General features: G+C 32.7%; 1 protein-coding gene across 4 annotated transcripts; it reads right to left on the reverse strand.

The window, feature by feature from the left end:
* Positions 1–542: 542 nt before the first annotated feature.
* LOC105791383 (respiratory burst oxidase homolog protein A) lies at positions 543–7,533 on the reverse strand. 4 transcript variants are annotated; one of them, XM_052634374.1, is made up of 14 exons: positions 6,859–7,533; positions 6,614–6,773; positions 6,476–6,524; positions 6,168–6,281; positions 5,361–5,522; positions 3,619–4,002; positions 3,413–3,508; positions 3,106–3,221; positions 2,368–2,535; positions 2,096–2,255; positions 1,646–1,843; positions 1,434–1,562; positions 1,256–1,334; positions 543–1,169 (listed from the first exon to the last, which is right to left on the reverse strand). In XM_052634374.1, exons 1-14 carry the CDS (start codon positions 7,436–7,438, stop codon positions 1,060–1,062), a joined length of 2,505 nt encoding a protein of 834 aa, XP_052490334.1. In that variant the 5' UTR covers positions 7,439–7,533; the 3' UTR covers positions 543–1,059. The 4 variants fall into 4 exon arrangements, with proteins under 4 accessions (XP_052490334.1, XP_052490333.1, XP_012474893.1 ...); XM_052634373.1 differs by having other exon boundaries at positions 3,637–4,002; positions 5,361–5,783; XM_012619439.2 differs by having other exon boundaries at positions 5,361–5,783.
* Positions 7,534–20,036: the final 12,503 nt, after the last annotated feature.

Raw genomic sequence — 20,036 nt, forward strand, 5'->3', positions numbered from 1 at the left:
ATGATAAAGACGAATTAATTCCTCAGCTATTGCTAACACGATCAAATATCTTACAAATTATAAAAAAATACTAATTTAAAATAAATTAAAGGAAATAGTTATTTAAAAAGAGCTTTAAAAATTTTAAGGAGAAATATGAGAGCTTTTTTGAGAATTTTGGAAGAAATGTTAAAGGAAATTGTGTGAAAAAAATAGGTGGGGGGCCTTTTATAGTTTTTTTTGTATGAATGTTGGCCCCCCAACGGTCAAATTTTTAAATGACCGTTAGGGCGACTATTGAGGGCCAAAAACACAGGCTAAAGCACGTCCTTAAGAGAGCGTTTTTGCCATGTCAGCAAAGCGCGTCCACATCAACACATTTTATGCTGACATGGCAAAAGTAAAAACGCTCTTTTCTGAAATTTCCCCTTAAAACGCGCCTACGTGAAAATGTTTTTGATTTTTTGGCCCATTCCTATAAATAAGATTTAAAGTGGCCCATTTTTATAAATAAAGTAGAAAATGGGTCGATCTTGGTAAAATGTTGGTTAAATCAATTAGAGTAGTTGAAGCGAATATGTATTATGCAAATGATGAATTTTACATGAGTTATGAAATTCCCTTATTATTTGATGGGAAATGGAAATATATGAAGAGAAAACGATCGAGATTATACCATATTGTAGCATACTCTTTACATATACAAGACAATTTAAATAATAATAATAAATCTTCTTTGGAATATGTATTAAGACAAAATTACCAAAACGGGTGAACATAATTTACAATCTAATCCTTAATGGAAAGAACTCATCATTTAATATGTAGTAGCCTTCAGCTTGAAATCTTCTATCAGCTCAGCAGGGATATTCTACAAGGCTATTCTTGGAAATGAAGAGGTCCAACCCATTTTCCAAAACCACAGTAAACTTTTTTTTTTGTCTTTTTGGTATTAAAGATATACCTAAAAAAATATATATATTTAATCTTTTCTTTTTCTCTCTTTTTTCTATTTGATGAGTGTCTTGCCTTATTATTGCAATTTATTAGGACTATGAATGGTGAAGGATGATAATAGTGTTAGAAATGCTCCTTATGGAATTCAAATTTAGTGGAACCTTTTTGGTTGAACTCATAGCAGAGTTTGCTGAGTTGTTTAGCCAAAACGGGTAACCCGCAGTAAAACACTCCTGCTCCACCACACCACTAATATTAAAACCCAAAATAAGATCTGCCTTTTTTTAATATTTTATTTGCTTAATAGAGTTCGGCTCACCTATCCTCGCGTTGCAGTGCTTGGAACTTAGCTTAGAGAGAACTTTCTTCCATTTAGGCCTTGCAAAATGAGTCCGCACCTGATAAAGTTGGATTCCAGTTGGATGGTGATGTTCAGAATCCTATAAGTCGGTCAAGTATGGTAAGACAATGAAAATGAGAGGCAAAAACGATTTTACCCTCGTGCCGGAAACGATGTCAACTCCATTCTTGGCTTGATTTAGTGCTTGGACCATGGTGATGAATGCTGATCGTGCATCTCCTTCCTCGTACACGCTAGTCAAATAGTTGTGCATTTCAATGACACCCTGGTGTTCAATGTGCCAAGTTAGTTGCACCATGGTATTCAAAGGAAATTATAACTAAAATAACTTTCAACTCTTGGTTTTACCCTTTGATCAAGTTCTGCAACTTCATTCATGACTCCTTTGAACCAATCAAATGAGCCTTGCTCCCTGGTTACCCAATAAAAGTAAGCATTGGTCGTCTTAAGTGTTTTCTTTCGTTTTGGTGGAACTCTGTTGGGAGTGCCTGAATCATTGCTCCCACTTCTCAGCTCTGATGTCCTACTGGAATCTGACACCAAATCCTGAAAATCAAAGCATCAGCATTGTGAATCAGATAAAGAAAAATTAAGAAACTATGATTTGACCAAGGAATAATAACAGCAGATTCATTAACTTAGCACAAGGGAAGCCTGAGTCACAGCTTAATTAGTTAATGCTGTCATCTTTAATAGGTTTGGAGTTAGAATCCCAATGCCATCTTTCCCCTGTCACCACACTATAAACTCTTTTGCTCTAAATAAAGAAAAAATATTAACTTAACACAAGTTACTTACTGCCTGCTCCTCCATTTTCACAATGTTGTGAAGCAGATCTTTTAGGATGCTAATGAATGGTGTTGCACCAATTCCAAGGCCCACAAGTAATAGGACATCATACTTCCAATAATCTTGTGCCGGGGCACCATACGGCCCATCTATTAAGAGCTTTGGCAAGCTGTACTTCAGATAATAATACAATCAAGCAAGGGTCATTGAAAATTATTCCATAATAGATTCTAAATGCTGCTAAACCGTTGAATATATAAATAGAAGACGAATAGATATACCCTTTCTTAGTTGTGTCATCAGCCCTGAGAAGCCCACTTTTCCCAGACACAGGAGGTTCACAAACCTCTGAGAATAGCCGTTTGAGCTCTTGCGTCCAGTCACCTAGCTGGCGGATATGAACACTAAGGTAGTCATCACCAGGAGCAGACGTGATGGAAAATGGATGCCTGGTTCACAATAAAGAAAATGTTCACGCGTTGAGATTTTTTTTTTTCTTTTTGCATGATGCAAAACGTATACCATCTGTAAAACTTATAATATTTTAAACTTCCTTTACATTATTTTCTTTTTTGGCCACCCTTTACATTATTAAAAAGCAATAGAAAACGTTGAACCTGACCCTATTATATTAAAGGGCTATTATTGTTGACAGCAAATGGAATTGGCTTTTGATCTAACTAATATACATTTTCATCCTCTTCTATCATGAATTTATCTCTCTTTTCTTTATACAAATAAGCATTATACAAATAAGCAAGTACATTACAATGAAAGGAGTAGGAAGGGGTGTAGAAACACAGAGATCGAACCCTAAACCTCATACTAATAAACTTGAAACTCACATAAGTTAGTCATTGAGAATTTATCCCTAGATGTATTATTCTGGAAACTCTGGATGCAATTTAGTAGCCTGGCGGAAGTGAAATAGCTGAAATAACACCTAAAAATATTATTATTATTATTATTATTATTATTATTATTATTATTATTATTATCATTTTATTATTTTTGCTTACCACTCAAAGGGAGAGACAGCAGGGCATTGGACAAACATGTACTGTCCACTTTTGTACCGAATTTGAGGCGGCTTAGACATTAGTAGTGCGAGAACACCTCCCGGATAAATTGCAACCTATGCACAAAAAAGATCATCAGTCAAATTACAAAAGCACCCTAGGTTTAGAGCTATTTAGGCCTCACTGGAAAATTTTTGACAATGTGCTTACTTGTTGGTTGGCCTAATTAAATGTTTCTCTGAGCAGTTCCAATTAATTACGGAACTTTTTCTCTATACAGAATCATAGTTGATAGTGTTATGCTTACCTTCGAAAGCCGGACAGTATAGAAACCAGAACGGAAAAATCTAAGTGTCCTTTCTCCAGCATACAACAAAATTGGAACAGCTAGGTACATCCAAGTCTGCAGCCAGGAACACAATACAATTAATTACAGTTACAGTACAACATAAAATAAAATCCTGTTGTTCGAATTTATGCAATCACTTGAGAAAAGAAGATTTAAATGTTTACCGTCTTACGGTACCATACGTGCACAAGATAAAGAAATACGCCATGGATGACAAGCAAGATGTAGACAACGATAAACAGGTGATGTGAGTACCAGAAAGCATTGAAACCAGTGATTCTATCAAAGGGCTTGGGCAGCTTAATCAGGTTCCGCCTAAACCATCTTGTTGCCAGTATAAATGCAATTGCCATGCAGATAATCATTAAAATTCCAGTCACTCCTTCAGCCCCTTTTACCAGGTCTAAGTAGGTTGGTTTATGACTTCCAAAGTCATTGATTAGTAGATCATAGTGATCACTAGAGGACTTGATAAGCATAGGAAAATCACAGGCAAGATGGTTACCAGCATGGAGAATGACTCCAATAGCAATGGCTGCAGCTATTGTCTGCACAAATTCAATGAGATATCATAAATAACTTCAAACTTTGTGGTTAATTAATTCAGAAATACAAAAGAAGTCAGTGCCATGAAAACCTTGTATCCACTATAAATGTAAGGTTTGCTTCCTATGTGCATCAAGATTAGTCATAACTTTCATAACTAAAATTCCATGAGCTACAGTAGAAATGATGAAACTGATGGATTAAAGTGGCTGTTCTTACTCATAAAACAACTAAGCTTGCATGATATAATGCTCCAGAGCAGCTAACTTGTGATCTACAGATACTTTAGTGAATCTAGGAAGTGCCCAGGTTCAGCTACGATAAGGTCAAGCTATTCGGAGTTTGATTTTGTGGAAGTCAATGTCTTTGGTCACGGTCACGGACGAAAACACATTAAAACTACAATGTTTTAATTTCGTATATAGATTTTGTTAAACTACCGGATCCATATACTAAAGATTTAAATTTCTTTTGCAATTTAGCCTTGTATATTTACCTTTGATGCAAAGAGCTAAAATCTTAAATGGCATTAAACTTAAATGTTAAAAATGCTCTCAAGTGGGTTAAAAATTCTAACATTTTAAAACCTTATAAGGATTAAATTGCTTATTTGTTTTGTTTCCTCACATCACTTTTAAACAAAGCAAGTCGTCTTTTTAAGTTTAACCTTACTATTGTTTATAATTTTCTTTATTTGATTCGAAATTAAATTTTATGGTAGATGAACTAATTTACTCCTAAATACAAAAATGGCCAGTTTTGACTTTTTATTATTATCTATTTCTAATTTCTTCACACACAATAAATAATTTAAGATCGGTTTAATTTTCAACTTTTGCTATGTGAACCTCCAATACCCAGCACTTTTTTTTTTTCCAAATTCAAGTTACAAATTATTAAGAAGAAATTATATCGATAAAGTTTGAATTTATTCATTAAGGTGTTAACAAGCTCTTCTAACCACTATTTTCTTATGTTGTAGACATAACTCGTACGATTTTAAAAGCAAATTCATATCGGTTGACTTTTACATGTTATTAGGTCCTTGGGACCAAAGGCGAAATTAGAAAATTGTTTTAGGGGATCGAAATTAAAATGTAATTTTTACAATAAAAAAAGTGTAACTTCACCATTTTAATAGACTACATTTTTATAATTTTTAAAAGATTAAATCAAACTCTTATATTTTAGGAGTGTAAAAGTATAACTTTACATTTACTAATTTAAATTTTTAAAAATTTTAAAAAGACAAAAAAATTTCACTTTTAAGGGGATAGTTTCGCCACTGCCTGGGACCCAGATGATAAACGAAAAGGAAAAGCAAAAAGAAAAAGGAAAAGTTGGTATGTTGTTTACATACCTTGTGAAAGTTGATATTGTCGTCAAAAGGCAGGAAAAGACCCAGCTTGGTGGACCTGAGCCAAGTAATGGTGTTTCTGCAGACGGGTAAGAGGATAAGTGCCATGTTAAACTTGAGGGTCTCAGCTGCTCCCTTGGCTGTGAGGAGACAGTAACCCATAACCTGAAAAGAATTCTTTTGTTTGTATTGAAAGAACTTCCAAGTAAAGAGCCCTATCATAATCATAATCCATAATGACACCACCCATAGCCTCTTCCAGTTTTCTTCTAAATAGTATAAAAGTTTCTTAATCATTCTCCTGACTCTGCTCTTATTTGTTAGTCCTTGTAAGTTTTGGCTAAGGGCTTGGCTTGTGTAGCTTAGGGCTTGACTATAGCTCTGGTAGGCGTCCTTTTGCAAGAGAAGTGTCTCCAATTGCCATAGCTGTATCATTCCATAGGTCATGATCAACCAAATCATGCAATTATGGAAACGAAATTTTTAAATGATCGAAAAAATTTTAGTCACGCAAAGGGCAAGGATGATCTTGATTATATCAACTGTTTTAAGCTATCAGTGATGCAGAATGCAAGGTAAGTGCATGCGTGAATGAATAAGGTCCGCCACTTGGCAGAACCATGAGTTCGAGATGGTCAATCATGGGATGTAGTTAAATAAGTTTCACTGCAAAATAATAATATAGTATGATTTCTCTACAATCAACATGTTTTGTTATTAAATATTAACAGTAAGATCTATCGGACAAAAATCAAAGCAAGAAATATTATGGAAATATGAGTGCTCCACATAAATTAAAAATGGACCCACCTCGATATATCCAAATCTTTCATGGTCCAACTCTTCCATGATCAGAGCTGCATATTCCTCCGCCTGCTCTTTCAATCTCGATAGCTTGTTTGCCGAAGCACTTAGCGTCAGAATCTAAATTATCCACAGCAAAAGTCAATTACTTTTATATACAAGCCCTCGCAAATCCCACTAAATATTTTATTAATAATTAAAAGTATCACCCATGAGCATCACAATTTAATTGTTTTTTTTAATAAAGTAAATATTTTTTTTGCATGTTGGATACAATTTTATTAAAAAATTGGAAATATACATATTATTTTTACCTCTTTTACTTCAGCCTCAGTGATCCTACCATCTTCATTTTTGTCCACCCTATAACATAGGATATTCAAAACTGGTTCGTTAAAAGAAGAAATATTTAATTTAAAATAAGTTGTAACTAATAGTTTAATAATGTGTACATGTCGAAGAAGATCTGGAGGCGAGAATCAAAACTTTGGTCAGTGATTTGAGACCAATACTCGTAAAGCTCATCTTTGCTAATTTTTTCAACTTTTAATCTCCTCCGTCTACTCAATGCGTCGAACATCTCCTGCGCAAATTCCTTCGAGTCCTTCATTCCTAAACAACGAACAGAAGTAAACATCTAATCTAAGAGTTTGAGAAAAATGGATTAAAAAAGATTTGTGATGATGAATTGAGAAACCTATGCATTGTGCGAAATCGGAGCGAAAGAGAGAGCCGTGTTTAGCGAGTTTGTTGAAATTGTTTTCAACTTCTTCCCATGCATTGGCTTCATTGTTGGTTATGAATCTTAATCCGCGAAGAGCTTTTTGAGCGCCGGAGCGAATCCGGTCGAGTTGAGCTCGCTGCTTTCTTAAAGCTCGAGCCGCTGTAGCAGAGTCGGATCCAGGTAGAGTCAGAGCTGCGTGTCCGTGTCCCCATGATAACTTGCGTAGCTCGGCTTTCAACTCTTGCGAGAACTGCTTGGCTTTAGCAACGGCTTCGACTTTTCGTCCTTGTGAAAATTGTCTCAATGTATTGGAGGAGCTCTTCCTGATGGTCGGGGATCGTGAAGTGGATGCCGAAGTATAGGCTCCATCATCGACGGTGATGGCAGTGGAGGCCAGCTCCATGTTGCGGAGGATGATGGTGTCATCGTCTTGGAGATCGAGAGTGACCTCCACGAACTCCTCAGTCCCAGGCGAGGACGTTGAACTGAAGGTGGCGGGAACGGTGTCTGAGGCCCATTGCCTATGGTGTGTCGGAAAAGAAGCGCCTTTCATTGATCCAATAAGCAATATATACCGTTGATTTAAAGTAAGAAGAAAAATGAGTTGATTGAATATATATAAAGGGAGGGAGAGGAAACGCCAGGGGAATCAGAGAGAAAAGACGAGAACGCGTCAGTTCAGGATAGTTGATACCATATTAATGGGTTCATCTTCAATTTTTTAAATTTTAATTAAATTAATCTTTTAAGAAAATATTAATTGAATTGTCAAAATTTAACAGAATTCATAAAAATAAAAAATATTATTAAAATTCAAAACATTTTAAAAAGTTGATAAAAACATTTACAATTTACATTAATATTAAATAAATGTGGAAAAGAAACATTAGTTTAGGAAATAAAATGTTGGAAGAAAGGAGAGGGAGTGGTACTCGGGGATATGCTTATGGGGCAGGAGAGTTGACGGCAGGGATGGCAAGAGTGAACGATCCATGATAGTGGTGAGTTACAGCTTTCACTCTGACCCATTGACCATGGAAATGTTTTCAAGTAGGATGTTATCATATCCACCGTCGTGTTCTGGTCCTCCTACTTTGTACACGTGGGAGACTGGTCTGCAATTTTCTTGTTTACACATTAGAAACGTTGAATGATATGTTTTAGGAAGGGATGATGCATTTTGCTTTGCTTTCCAATGCCACTGTCATTTTCACCAAAATTTTTTGTTTCTCAAGTTTATACATAAAGTCCAGGCTTTTGTCTTTGGATTGAAGACAATGCCAACTCCGTCTTTACATTTTACTGCCGACTAACTTTGTGTTTCAACGTTGCAGATGTTGAATATATGTATATACTTCCAAACAAAGAAACTATATGAATAACTTGTTTCACAAGGCATTGTAATGCGAATGCATTATCCTTCTCATCCACCAAAAAGCTACTAATTCCAACCCTATTGTTCACACTACAAACATCCGATATGCATCCACTTTAACTTAAATTATCTTCAGTGAATGTTAATTTTCATTAATTTCTTTTGTTTAATCACATTAATGGGATAGCTAGCTAGTTCATGGTCTTTCTTTTCCTTTCTGAAGTTATGGTTATTGTTTTTAACATGATTATATATACAATGGAGTTCACCCAAACTATAAATGAAAAATGAAAGAATAAATTATACTCTCACTTTTAGAATTTCAACAATATATTATTGGAGCATTGAAGTTTACAGGATATATAGAATGAAATAGAAAGCATAGTCATATATAAGGACATGGTTAGGGAGACAGACTGGGACCTCCTCCTCCTCTTCATCTTATTTTTAAAAATTTTCAGCTTTTGGTATTTTATGAGTTGTGTTGATTATGTGGATGATATCTAACCCATCAATGAATATCAATCAATTAGGGAAACATATTTTAGAGATTGGATCAAATCGGATCACCTTATTAATCCCTTGGATCGTGGATATTAGATTGAATTGGAACACTGATTGCTTAGTTATACCAAGAGTCCATATTTACTTTGTACTTTATTATTATACTGTATTCAACTAGTTAATATATTGTTTTATATGGGTTGACATAGATCTTTCTATGTAAGCAAGTCTTGAAATATTTTATATAATTAGAGACTTGTATAGGTTACTGTTAAGAGAGAATTGAGCAGTTAATCTATCATTGTGAGAATTTTATTGAATTAGCACATTTTAACAGTAAAACTTTTTTTTTGTGGTTTTACTTGTTGAACTCACAATGGATGAATTTAGTGGTGAGAGTATCATTCTTCAATGTGCAAAGGTGAGGATATTGTCATGGGTGTGTGATAGATTATAATCACTTCTTGTAATTATTAAAGAGTATTTTTCACTGAGTTAGACTCCGCAGTTATAGGAAAACTGAACTGCATAAACAACTTCCTTATGTTTTGTTTGTTTGTTGTTTTCCATTTAGTGGTGAAGGAGTGACAGTGAAGGAGTGTCCACTCCCTTGTCACTCCTTCACACACTTGATTTGTTTCTAAGCAATTGTTTCAAGAAAACACAAGTCTTGAGATCATGAAGTGGATGCTAAAACTTGTTTGTTGGAGCTCAAAAAGGTATGGGGGGTGTAAGTGCAAGGAATATACATGGGCATTTCCCCCTTTCTTTTATTACAATATTGGTGAGGATGGTTTGTCAAAAAAAAAAATATTGGTGAGGATGGGTTTATATTGATTGAACTCGTATGAAATTGATATCTAATAAAAATTTTAATCACTACTCCAAACAAATAAAGACATATGCATGGGCTTTTAAAAGATTATTTTTACATAGGTTTAATAATGCTATTCTTATAATAAATGTTTACATTTTTAATACAAATATGCTTAAATTATAGTTAGATTATGGTACACTCACCATGGGTGAAAAACTATGTAATAAATTTATAAAAAATTATAAAATTAAATATAATTTTAATTGAAATGGTAAAGTTGTTGTAGTGAAATTCATGGTCCTCATTTTAAGTACAAATTTTTTAGATTTATCAAAATTTGGTCATTTGTAAAAGGAATAAGCTTTTATAATTTCAAAGGTGAATTGGAACTTAGTTAAAGGTGACACCATATATAGTATAGATATTTTGAATATGATTAAAATTTATTGAAAAAAGTTTATTACTTTCTAATAATCCATCAAATTAATTAAAACTATATAATATCATGACACGACATGAGTGAAAATAAAATTATGAAATAAATGTGTTTATAAATGAGACTTTAAATGAATGGCAAAATACAAATATTAAAAATTATAAGTACTTGAGTTCAAATCATATACTTAAATTCATATAATATTTTGTATATTTATATTTATATTTTTTTTATATAAATTATATAAAATAATATAATTACTTTATAGAGTAAACACCCAACTAAATTGGATCCACGCACCAGTACTCCAAATCTCAACTCAAATGGCCACCAACTCCAGTTTTTAGAATTTGATTGCCCATATTTGTTTTTGTGGTGTTTGTGCAGGGATTTGTTTCCTCATTATATTGAATATATAATTGATTTGGTTCTAATAAACCCCAAATCTAAATATAATTCAGAAGCTGAAGTCAGAAGTCATTGGCCAAAAGATTTAACAAAGAAAAAAGGCTGGAAAATATAGACATGAAGCAACTCAAATGGTAGAGTTAGCTGTAATAAGTTCATATTGAGTGACTATAACATAGAGTTTTCATCCTTGAATTGCTACGTAAAACGAGCGCACCTAGTCCAGTTTGAAACCATATATGCAGCTAATTACACGATATCTTGAGTAGTTATGAATTTTTGCTACTCAAAGTTTTCATAGTTTTATTTTTAAAAAATTTTATAAACAATTATAAAACAAATATATAAAGAGATGGGTAATTAAAATAAAATTGTCACTCAAAAATTTCTATGGTTCTATTTTTAGAAAATAAATAAAAATAAAGATTACACATTTTCACCACAAGACATTCTTGAGTCTTTAACTACCATCGTTTTATCTTCTCCTTGTCATGGATTCCTTTTGGAAAAATTATATTTAAATTCTATTTTCTTTTCCGGCTCATAAGAATTCTATGAATTAATAAAAAAACAGTTTTACGTGGAGATGATAGAACCATAACCTTGACAAAATAACAATTATATAACAAATATATGATATTGTATCCATTCTCATATATAACTAAAAATATGCATAATATTTAAAAATGTCACTTTATATATAATCAAATCATTCAAGAAGAAGAGGAATTTATTTTGATTACTGTTTATACTTATATAGAGAGTACAACCTAACTCATGATACTAATTGTTGGAAAATCAGATTTGGAAAACGCAATAAAAAATAAGTTTAAGGAAAAAATTGAGTTTTAAATTTCTTTTTCCAAAACCAATTTTTGGTTGTGATATTTAAAGTAATAAACACTTAATTAAAATTTTATTTTTTCAATTCGTCTAGGATGAACACTTTGACCGAGTAGTCTTCCCTACTATCCTCAAGCTCACGTCTGCCAAGTGTGTGCTCACTTCGAATCAAGATTTTTTTTTTTTACAAAATTACCAATTGAGTAATTTCATAATTTCTCATAACTTTTGGGTCAAGTTGTAACTAGACAAAATATCTGAGAAATTTTTAAAATAATTTCTTCAAAGATTTTTTTAAAACAATTTCTTTAAAAAATTTCTCTACAACTTTCTCTTGAATTCATACGTGTGGAAAATAATGACGCAAGACTCTTTTTATAAAAGAAAGTTTAGGAAGTTTAACTATGATTAAACTTAATTACTTTAATATTAAATTAATATAATACTCATTAAGATAAATATTAGATTAAATTTAAAATTAAATCTATTAAATTAATAGAATATTTATATACAAGATAAATATTAAATTAAAGATAATCAATTTAATATTAAATTAATAAAATACTATTAATATAAATATTTAATTTAATTTAATATTAAACCTATTAAATTAATATTATTTTTGGAATAGTTAATCTGAAATCAAATTATTTGTTAGAGTTCCAACAGGAGTGAATTCCTCATCTCTCTACTCAATCGTTGAAGGATCACCCACCAGCCACCGGAATGTTGTCGTCGTCGCCGCTAGCACCGTCGTATCCGATCCAATTGCAACACCCTAACGACACCCGGTCCTGCCATCGGTTGGACTATCGCTCAATTTCACATAACAAGTCCGGTTCGACCAGTTTTTGGGTCTTGGTCTCAGTTTTGAGTTCTCGAGCCTAATTTTCAATCTCAGATCCAATTTTCAAGTTGAATTAACCATTGGGTCAATTGTCTGACTTGAAAATTAATTTTCAAAAATATTATATTAATTTTAATTAATTTTATTAATTTAATTTTACTTGATCAAATTAATTTTCCCATAAATCACTTAGATTTTCCAAATTAATTTTTCAATAAATTTTTTTAATCAAATTCTTTAGTTAAACAATTCTCCTGACCGCCTAATTTAATTTCAAGTCGAACAAACTGACTCAGTCAAATTATTTCCACAGTCGTAGAATTTTATTCTAATTCAAATGTAGTTCGATCGAGCTTTTGTTAAGCTAGCGAAGGGACCAATCAGATATATACAATTAGGCTCTTGTAATTAGAATTCTGTCTAGAAGCATCATTCCAATAATTCACAATTTACTTAATCATGGAGTTAGTCCACAAGAAGTACATGATTGAAAACTCCTTATTGTACTATTTGTGGAAGCAATTTATTTAACTACTTAGTCCAATGACCTCATAATATGTGTGTTACCCTCATATGATCTCCTTCATTCCTTTAAGTTAAATTTGTTCACTCAATACAATCTTATTTTATCTCATTGCTACCATTGTGTCTTCTTAATGATTAATATGATCACTGTCAACAAATTACTGTGATAAATTTCTCGTTCGAGAACAAGTAACTCGTGGTCATGTTTCATATTTATCAATCCACGCAATGTCAATGAGAAGATATCGTTAACTCTTGAATCGAGCTATGAATTCCATTGTTGCTAGTAAAGTCATGTCATACACAAGTCATATACCCAACATGTAACAGCCCGTTTTTAGTGGCGTCAGAAATAGTGATTTCGAGACCATATTTTCGACATGTGAGTCTATAAAGTCATTAGTATTATATTAAAATTTGGTTTAGAAATTTTGACATTTAGATAGTTAATTAAAAAATGGACTAAATCATAAAAAGCGCATAAGTTTATTTCTATTAGTGTTTAACTGCTCATGTCCAAAGAAGGGTACAGAAAAGATGAAAAAAGAGAAGAAATGGTGGGAAAAGAGTTGAATGAGACAATGAGAAATTGGTAAATCTATTGTTACATGATACTTTGATTTAAGTTTAATTTTTAGGAAATCATCTGGGCATGTTTACCCCAGTTATGTCTTCCTTTCTCTTATCTTATTTTAGATTCTTGATAAGTAAAATTCGGAATTTGTTTTGGCCATAGAACAATATAAAAGGAATCTTGTAAACTTGAAGTTCCCATATAAGTGAATCGAAGGGAAACACTCTTTTGCTATTTGTGAAGTTGTCCCTAATGATTTGGTTCAACTAGTTAAGTATTATGGAAGGACTAATTTTTATAAATATGCTAAAAAAATTTAAGAAAGTAGGTTAAAAATTTTAAAATTACCGATCTATGTTATTTTTGGAGAGAGAAAGGAAAACACGTCCTACAAGGCGCGTTTTCAGGAGAGAATAAAAATGCGTCCTACAGGGCGCATTTTCAATTTGATAAAAGATGTTTTATTCTTTTTTTTCTTGCGGTTGAAAATTAAAAGTTTGTAGACTTATTTTTGTCCGTGTTTGAGATAGACATGGTTATAATTTTCAGGAATGTTTGAATTTATGGTGGTGTCATGGAGCTAGGTGGCATGCAAATTGCATCTGTCATGTGAGTATGGAGCCATCACCCAGGAAGTCGGATCACGTTGCAACTCAAGGTCCCAGTTGACGATGATTATACAATCTGGGGTTGAAGTGTAACTAGAGTTTCAAGTTTACAAAGATTATGATGTCAAAGGACAGAGTATAAATGGGGCCCCAGTTGGCAGTGGTTATGCAGGCACGACAACCAGTTTTTCCTCGTTAGAGTATAATCAAGTATTTCATCCCAGTATGGGACTTCAGTTGATAGTGGTGTTTTAGTATAATCAAGTATTTCGTTTTATCCATATCCACTAAAGGCAATGACCCCATTATTATAACATGTGATATAATTGAGGTGTAATAGGTTTTACTAGCAGGGTTCTACCTTTGGTAGAGATTAACAACATGAATTACTTGATTTTACTAGAAGGCCCCTATGTTTTTCTTCATCATTGTAACACCCCCAACCCGTATCCGTCGTCGGATTAGGGTTCCGAGGCATTACCGATTATACCACTGTTCATACATATAAATATTTTGCTTCAAAACTCGAAATTTTAATCACATCAATTGTTCGTAACTTAATCACATATTGAGTCTTAAAATCATAACATTTCATAATTTAAAACATATTCTGACATATATCAAACATCTCATACATAGAACATATAACAAAACAACTAATTCATTAACTGAATATCAACCTATTTTACATTAGATATGTATATAGTCAAATTTTCAAACCAATTAACATACCTCTTAGTCATACAATACATATGCTATATAAATACATAACCAAAATCATATTGAGTTAAATATGATAAACGAATATACCATCATATAATTATATATATATATATAACCCATTCCATACCAAACATGAAACTATCAATTTAATAAATAAATACCAAATCCCAAGCAATCATGACATAAGCACAAGTATTTATTTAACTCATCATTAGCGCATACCTAACTACATAATTAACCATATAAATCCCTATCACATGATTATATATTCATAAACTTATAAAACCATAAATTAAAATTATAGACTAATTATCATGTTAAAATTTATACATACTTAACAATGTCATTCCTTGATTATTCAACTACCATAGTTAATCACATAGATAGTACAAATGATGCTATTCAATTATAAGTTAAAATATACCATTTTACTAATCATAATAAAGTGATCAATTCACAACCAACAAATTCATAAGCATAGAACATTAATCAAACTTATTACTATCTGAATACTAACACATTTAATTCATTATTTAACTAATCATATACCAACACGACATGTGTATAATATAATCATGAAATCGAACTAATCAGTTCTAATTCATAAATACTAATGCCGAGTCAAATCGAGTTTATAACACTTATTATGTATTGTACCAAAATATCACAAAAAAAACCAACTTGTTTCTTACTAATTCGGCTAACAAAATTAATCTGAAACACTTACTATAATGTCGATTAACAACCAAAGCTATATAGCCAATTCACATTCAATACATAATCATCAAATCAACTTATGCCAATCCACACAATAAAATCATACAATGTACCTCACAATGCCGAAACAAGTATACAACCACCACACATTTTATAACATAAAAATCACTTCCAAAATAACCTTAAAACATAATCGAATACACACAAGCCATAATATTATTGTTCAGCCATTTTCGCATGGCTTTATATATAAACAATTTCAAAATTCAACCAAAACGAATACTAGCCTATACATGTTATACGTTAGAAAATTTTGAACTTTCAAAATACCAAGATAGAGGTCGATAGTGTGACGGACTTCCTTGACGATCCCTAAGCTCGTAACCAACTTTAAAAATCTAAAAAAACACAAAGAACAAATACACACAGTAAGCTTTTACAGCTTAGTAAGTCATAAGCAATGAAACATTTAATCATATAAAAAATTAATCTAGTCAAACCGAAATAATCTATTAATAACCCAAGTACATTTCCAAATTATAATTTCATAAATCAAAACATATAAATTTTACATAAATTCTCCTTTGGCGAATACCCATTCAAATATTATTACACTTAACCATTACTTTTTATAATACATTTACATCATTAGGTCAAATATATATGTATTCGCATATACTATCACATAATTCAGATTTACATATAACATTATACCATCTATTCAACATTCGACTTACCTTATTTTTTTTATAACTTAGTATAAGTACGTACCTGAGCCTTTCTAGCTTGATTTTACACTCGATCTTAACTTATTATTTCCCGTTGAACCATTCAAAATTAAAAAGGATACTCGAAAAATTGAACATTTCGTACAACGCTATCGTCCCAGACGTGGTCTTACATGTAATCACATATTGATGCCACTGTCCTAGACAGGGTCTTACACGTAAGTCACAAGTCGATGCCAACGTCCCAGACGTGGTCTTACACGATAACACATAACACAATTCTATTTCATGACATATGTATCCTAGCTATTCCTAAGGTTTGCACGGGACTTTCAGACGTTGTAACTCGATCGAATCAATCTCGTAACCATATTTCCTAAGTTTATACACTTTCGGCCAATACATATTTATATTCATAAAATTCAATTCAGCATATAAAATTTACATATATTCAAAATTAACAACATTTATATGCTTATAGACTTACCTCGGATATCGACGGATGGAAATAAACAACTATTCGATTATTTTTGTTTTTCCCCGATCCAAATCCAATTTCTTTGGTTCTTGATCTAAACATATTCAAATTAAACTCATTCAAATATTATTCCATTCAATTTGACCCAAAAACACATAAATGGGAAAATTACCATTTTGCCCCTGACATTTAACACTTTTTACAATTTAGTCCAAATTGCACAAAACACAAAACATGAAAAATTTGCACACATCATGCTTAGGCCGAATCTTCACCATGCTCATACAAATCCATGCATTTCATTTATTTCACATTTTAGCCCCTCAAAATATTATTTTCATAATTTAGCCCAAATTTCTCAAATTTATCAAAAATCCAAAGACAAAACATTATAATCTATCACATATCTTTTATTTTCTATCAAAAAATAACAAAAATCACAAGCTATCATCAATAGCAAAACACAAAATCATCATCAAATTCAAAAATTAAAACATGGGATTTATAGATTTCATAGCAACGATCTAAAAAATATAAAAATTATCAAAAACCGAGCAAAAACGAACCTTGAATTAAGCTTGATAGTAGCCGAAACCTATGATTTTCTTTCTTTGCTATATTTAGCCAACATAGATGATAATGGCTTTATTTTATGCTTTTGTTTTATTTAATTATCATATAATTATTTATTTCCATTTTTAACCTTTATAATTTTATTCCATTTCCACTAACTCATGTCCAAAAGTGTCCATGCATGAATTAAATGGTCTAATTGTATCATAAATACCTCATGCTATAAAGACAACAAAAATTCAGCCCTTACATATTTAACTATAAACTTTTTCATCTTATGCGATTAAGCCCTTTTTATTAAATCGGCACTCAAACGACAAAATTAAAATACGAAAATTTCATGAATATAAATTCACATAGTATAAACACATATAATAATATTTAAATATTTTTTTGACTCGAATTTGTGGTCCCGAAACCACTGTTCCAATTAGGGTCGAAACCGGACTGTTACAATCACACTTCCTTGTAGGTTTCATAAAGCATGCTCCTTTGACGAGGAGAAACAGGCTGTCGTGCCCGCATAAACACCATCAACTAGGGACCCAGTTATGCTCCATCCTTTGACAACATAAACTTTCTAAACTTAAAGCCTTAATTACACTTTAACTTGAGATGGTATAATCATCGTCAAATTTGACCTCGAATTGCAAAGTGATCCCGGTTTCTCAAGTGATGACTTTATACTCACATGGCAGGTAAAATTTATAGGTTACCGAGATCTATGACATCACCGTGAACCCAAACACAACTTAAAACTATGACTATGTCTCCTTCAAAGCGAGAGCGAAATAAATCTTTAAACCCAAAAATTTTAACACGCAAGAAAAAGAAAAAAAATTATTTAGAGGAGACTAATATGTGGGTGAGTAGGGTGAGAACGTACATTTATATAGGGGATGGGGCGAGGTAAAAAGGGAAAAAAATTATCCCTAGTTGCAGGGGCTCAGAAGCAATCAAGTTGGTTTAGGTGGCTAAAATGGCAAAAAAAAAAAACGCCCCCTACAAGGAGCATTTTCTCCCTGGCCATTTCAATCACCAAACCTGATTGCTTCTGAACCCTTGCAACCCGTGATTCCTGGGATAAACTTTCTTGGGGAAAATGTAGAAATTGTGAATTGTTTCTGTTAAGTGTAAGTTAATATTAATTATTGAAAGTTAATATTAATTATTGAAGTAAGATATATTACAATACACAAGCCAAAGTTTTAATATTTTTTCAAATCTTTTGAGCAATTCTTTACTTTATCAAAATATTGTACTAAACAAATGGAAGGAAAAAAAAAGTTAAATGAAAAGTAACATAATCATCGGTGTCCTGAATATGTGCCACAATCGGATGGGCGTCAAGCACGTCTAGGGTTTCGTCGCACTATTTGGGTTGGCGACTCATCATTGATTTTGTCTTTATCTTCACGTGTACGTCGGAGTTGATCGCCACAATCATCTCTTTCCTCCGTCATTAACTGTGACTGTGTCCTAGCCGCCCATCATACATCCCCTCTATTTTAGTCAATGGTTGCGATGATGACCTACCTCGGTAGAAAAATAATGATAAGGGTGTTGGCGACATTATCGACGGATGATTATATGGTATCGTAAGGGCCAATTGCAGATATATAGTAAAAATTGCCGGGAATACCGGATGCGTTAGTGTTGTTGGTGGGATGGACATGTAATATGAAAAGATGGGTGGCGGTTGTGCAAAATATATCTCTAGAGAAGGTGTTGATATAGGGAATGATTGCACGTGTTGTGGTGCTTGTGTAAAATAAATTGGTGTTAAATGTGTTGATGCAGAGAATGATTGTACGTGATGTGGTGCTTGTGTAAAATAAACCAGAGTTGAAGGTGTTTATACGAGGAATGAGTGTGTGTACTGTATTTTTGTGTCAAACAAGCTAGGTTAAAACAAAAAAAAAAATTAATCATACTGACCGAGAGGTTGCATGGAAATCGAGTCCTCCAATGTAGATGGAGCAAATGTTGGTCCCCCTATGGTATCTTCTTTCGACCTAGGATCAATGGGCCCTCATCTTGGCCTCCTACGGAGACGTTGCTTACTCCTTTCTAAAGCTGGAAATAAATACGACTTGTCATTATGCATGAACCAATCCATGTAATTTGGAGATGTTGCCAACTCAGGTGTGAGAAATGGTTCACACGATGACAAGTAATCATATCTACACTCCCAATTCTCGATATACTTCTTGTGGAATGTTGGTCAATCTTCCTTAAGTCTCTTTTGCATGTCAATCTTGTGCAAGTCATCGAACTCCTAGGGTGGCAGCCGAATACGTTGCGTACACCTAAACTGTCGCATCACTCGATCGGATTTGTGCATCTCGACCATTGCAAAATGATCAATGACACTTTCACGTGTTAGATGTTGCGATTGGCCAAAAATTCAGCCAGGACGCATTCTGGAATCCTCGGATCTGTATATGGCATCCATACAAACTGCAATACGAATTTATTAATTTTAGCACACGCTTAATATTTAATTTCAAATGCTGGAATAAAAAATCAATAACTTTGAAATTCATAAAATAACCTATTCTTCAGTTTGTTGATCTAAAGCTAGTCAGATATCCTCGAGTTCGATCAGTATACCTATGTCTCAAGAGGTTATTTCACCTATTCAAATAATATGTTATTTCAAAATTACAAAAATGAAAAATAAAAATGGTAATGATATTACCAAATGAATTTTACCATATACGAGTGAGAATTCGTAAGGGAGGTCCACTCGGGGGTGTAAAAATGATAGTCGACGTCATGCCCACGATTGAAGAAGGAGCATGCAACAACAGATTTTAAATTTTTCTAGTATCGTCGCTTGACACATTTCTCGATATAATGTCATCAGCACCGCTGATCCTCAATTAAGTCGTTCCACTTCTTTCAAGTCGGCTAGTAGTAATAGCCACATTAAATGTAGCAAATTGCAAGATTTATCTGGCATTAATAGATCCCCGATCAATCTCAAGATGAA

The sequence above is a fragment of the Gossypium raimondii genome, chromosome 8 (genome assembly GCF_025698545.1).
Source record: "Gossypium raimondii isolate GPD5lz chromosome 8, ASM2569854v1, whole genome shotgun sequence".
NCBI classification, from domain to species: domain Eukaryota; kingdom Viridiplantae; phylum Streptophyta; class Magnoliopsida; order Malvales; family Malvaceae; genus Gossypium; species Gossypium raimondii.

What these genes read in the sequence shown, in the direction of transcription:
- LOC105791383 (XM_012619439.2), bottom strand. Translation starts at nt 7,438, where the DNA reads ATGAAAGGCGCTTCTTTTCCGACACACCATAGGCAATGGGCCTCAGAC. An exon ending in ATACTGTCCGGCTTTCGAAG is followed by an intron (nt 3,222 to 3,412) that starts GTAAGCATAACA and finishes TTTTGTGCATAG; the next exon opens with GTTGCAATTTATCCGGGAGG. An exon ending in ACATCGTTTCCGGCACGAGG is followed by an intron (nt 1,335 to 1,433) that starts GTAAAATCGTTT and finishes CAACTTTATCAG; the next exon opens with GTGCGGACTCATTTTGCAAG.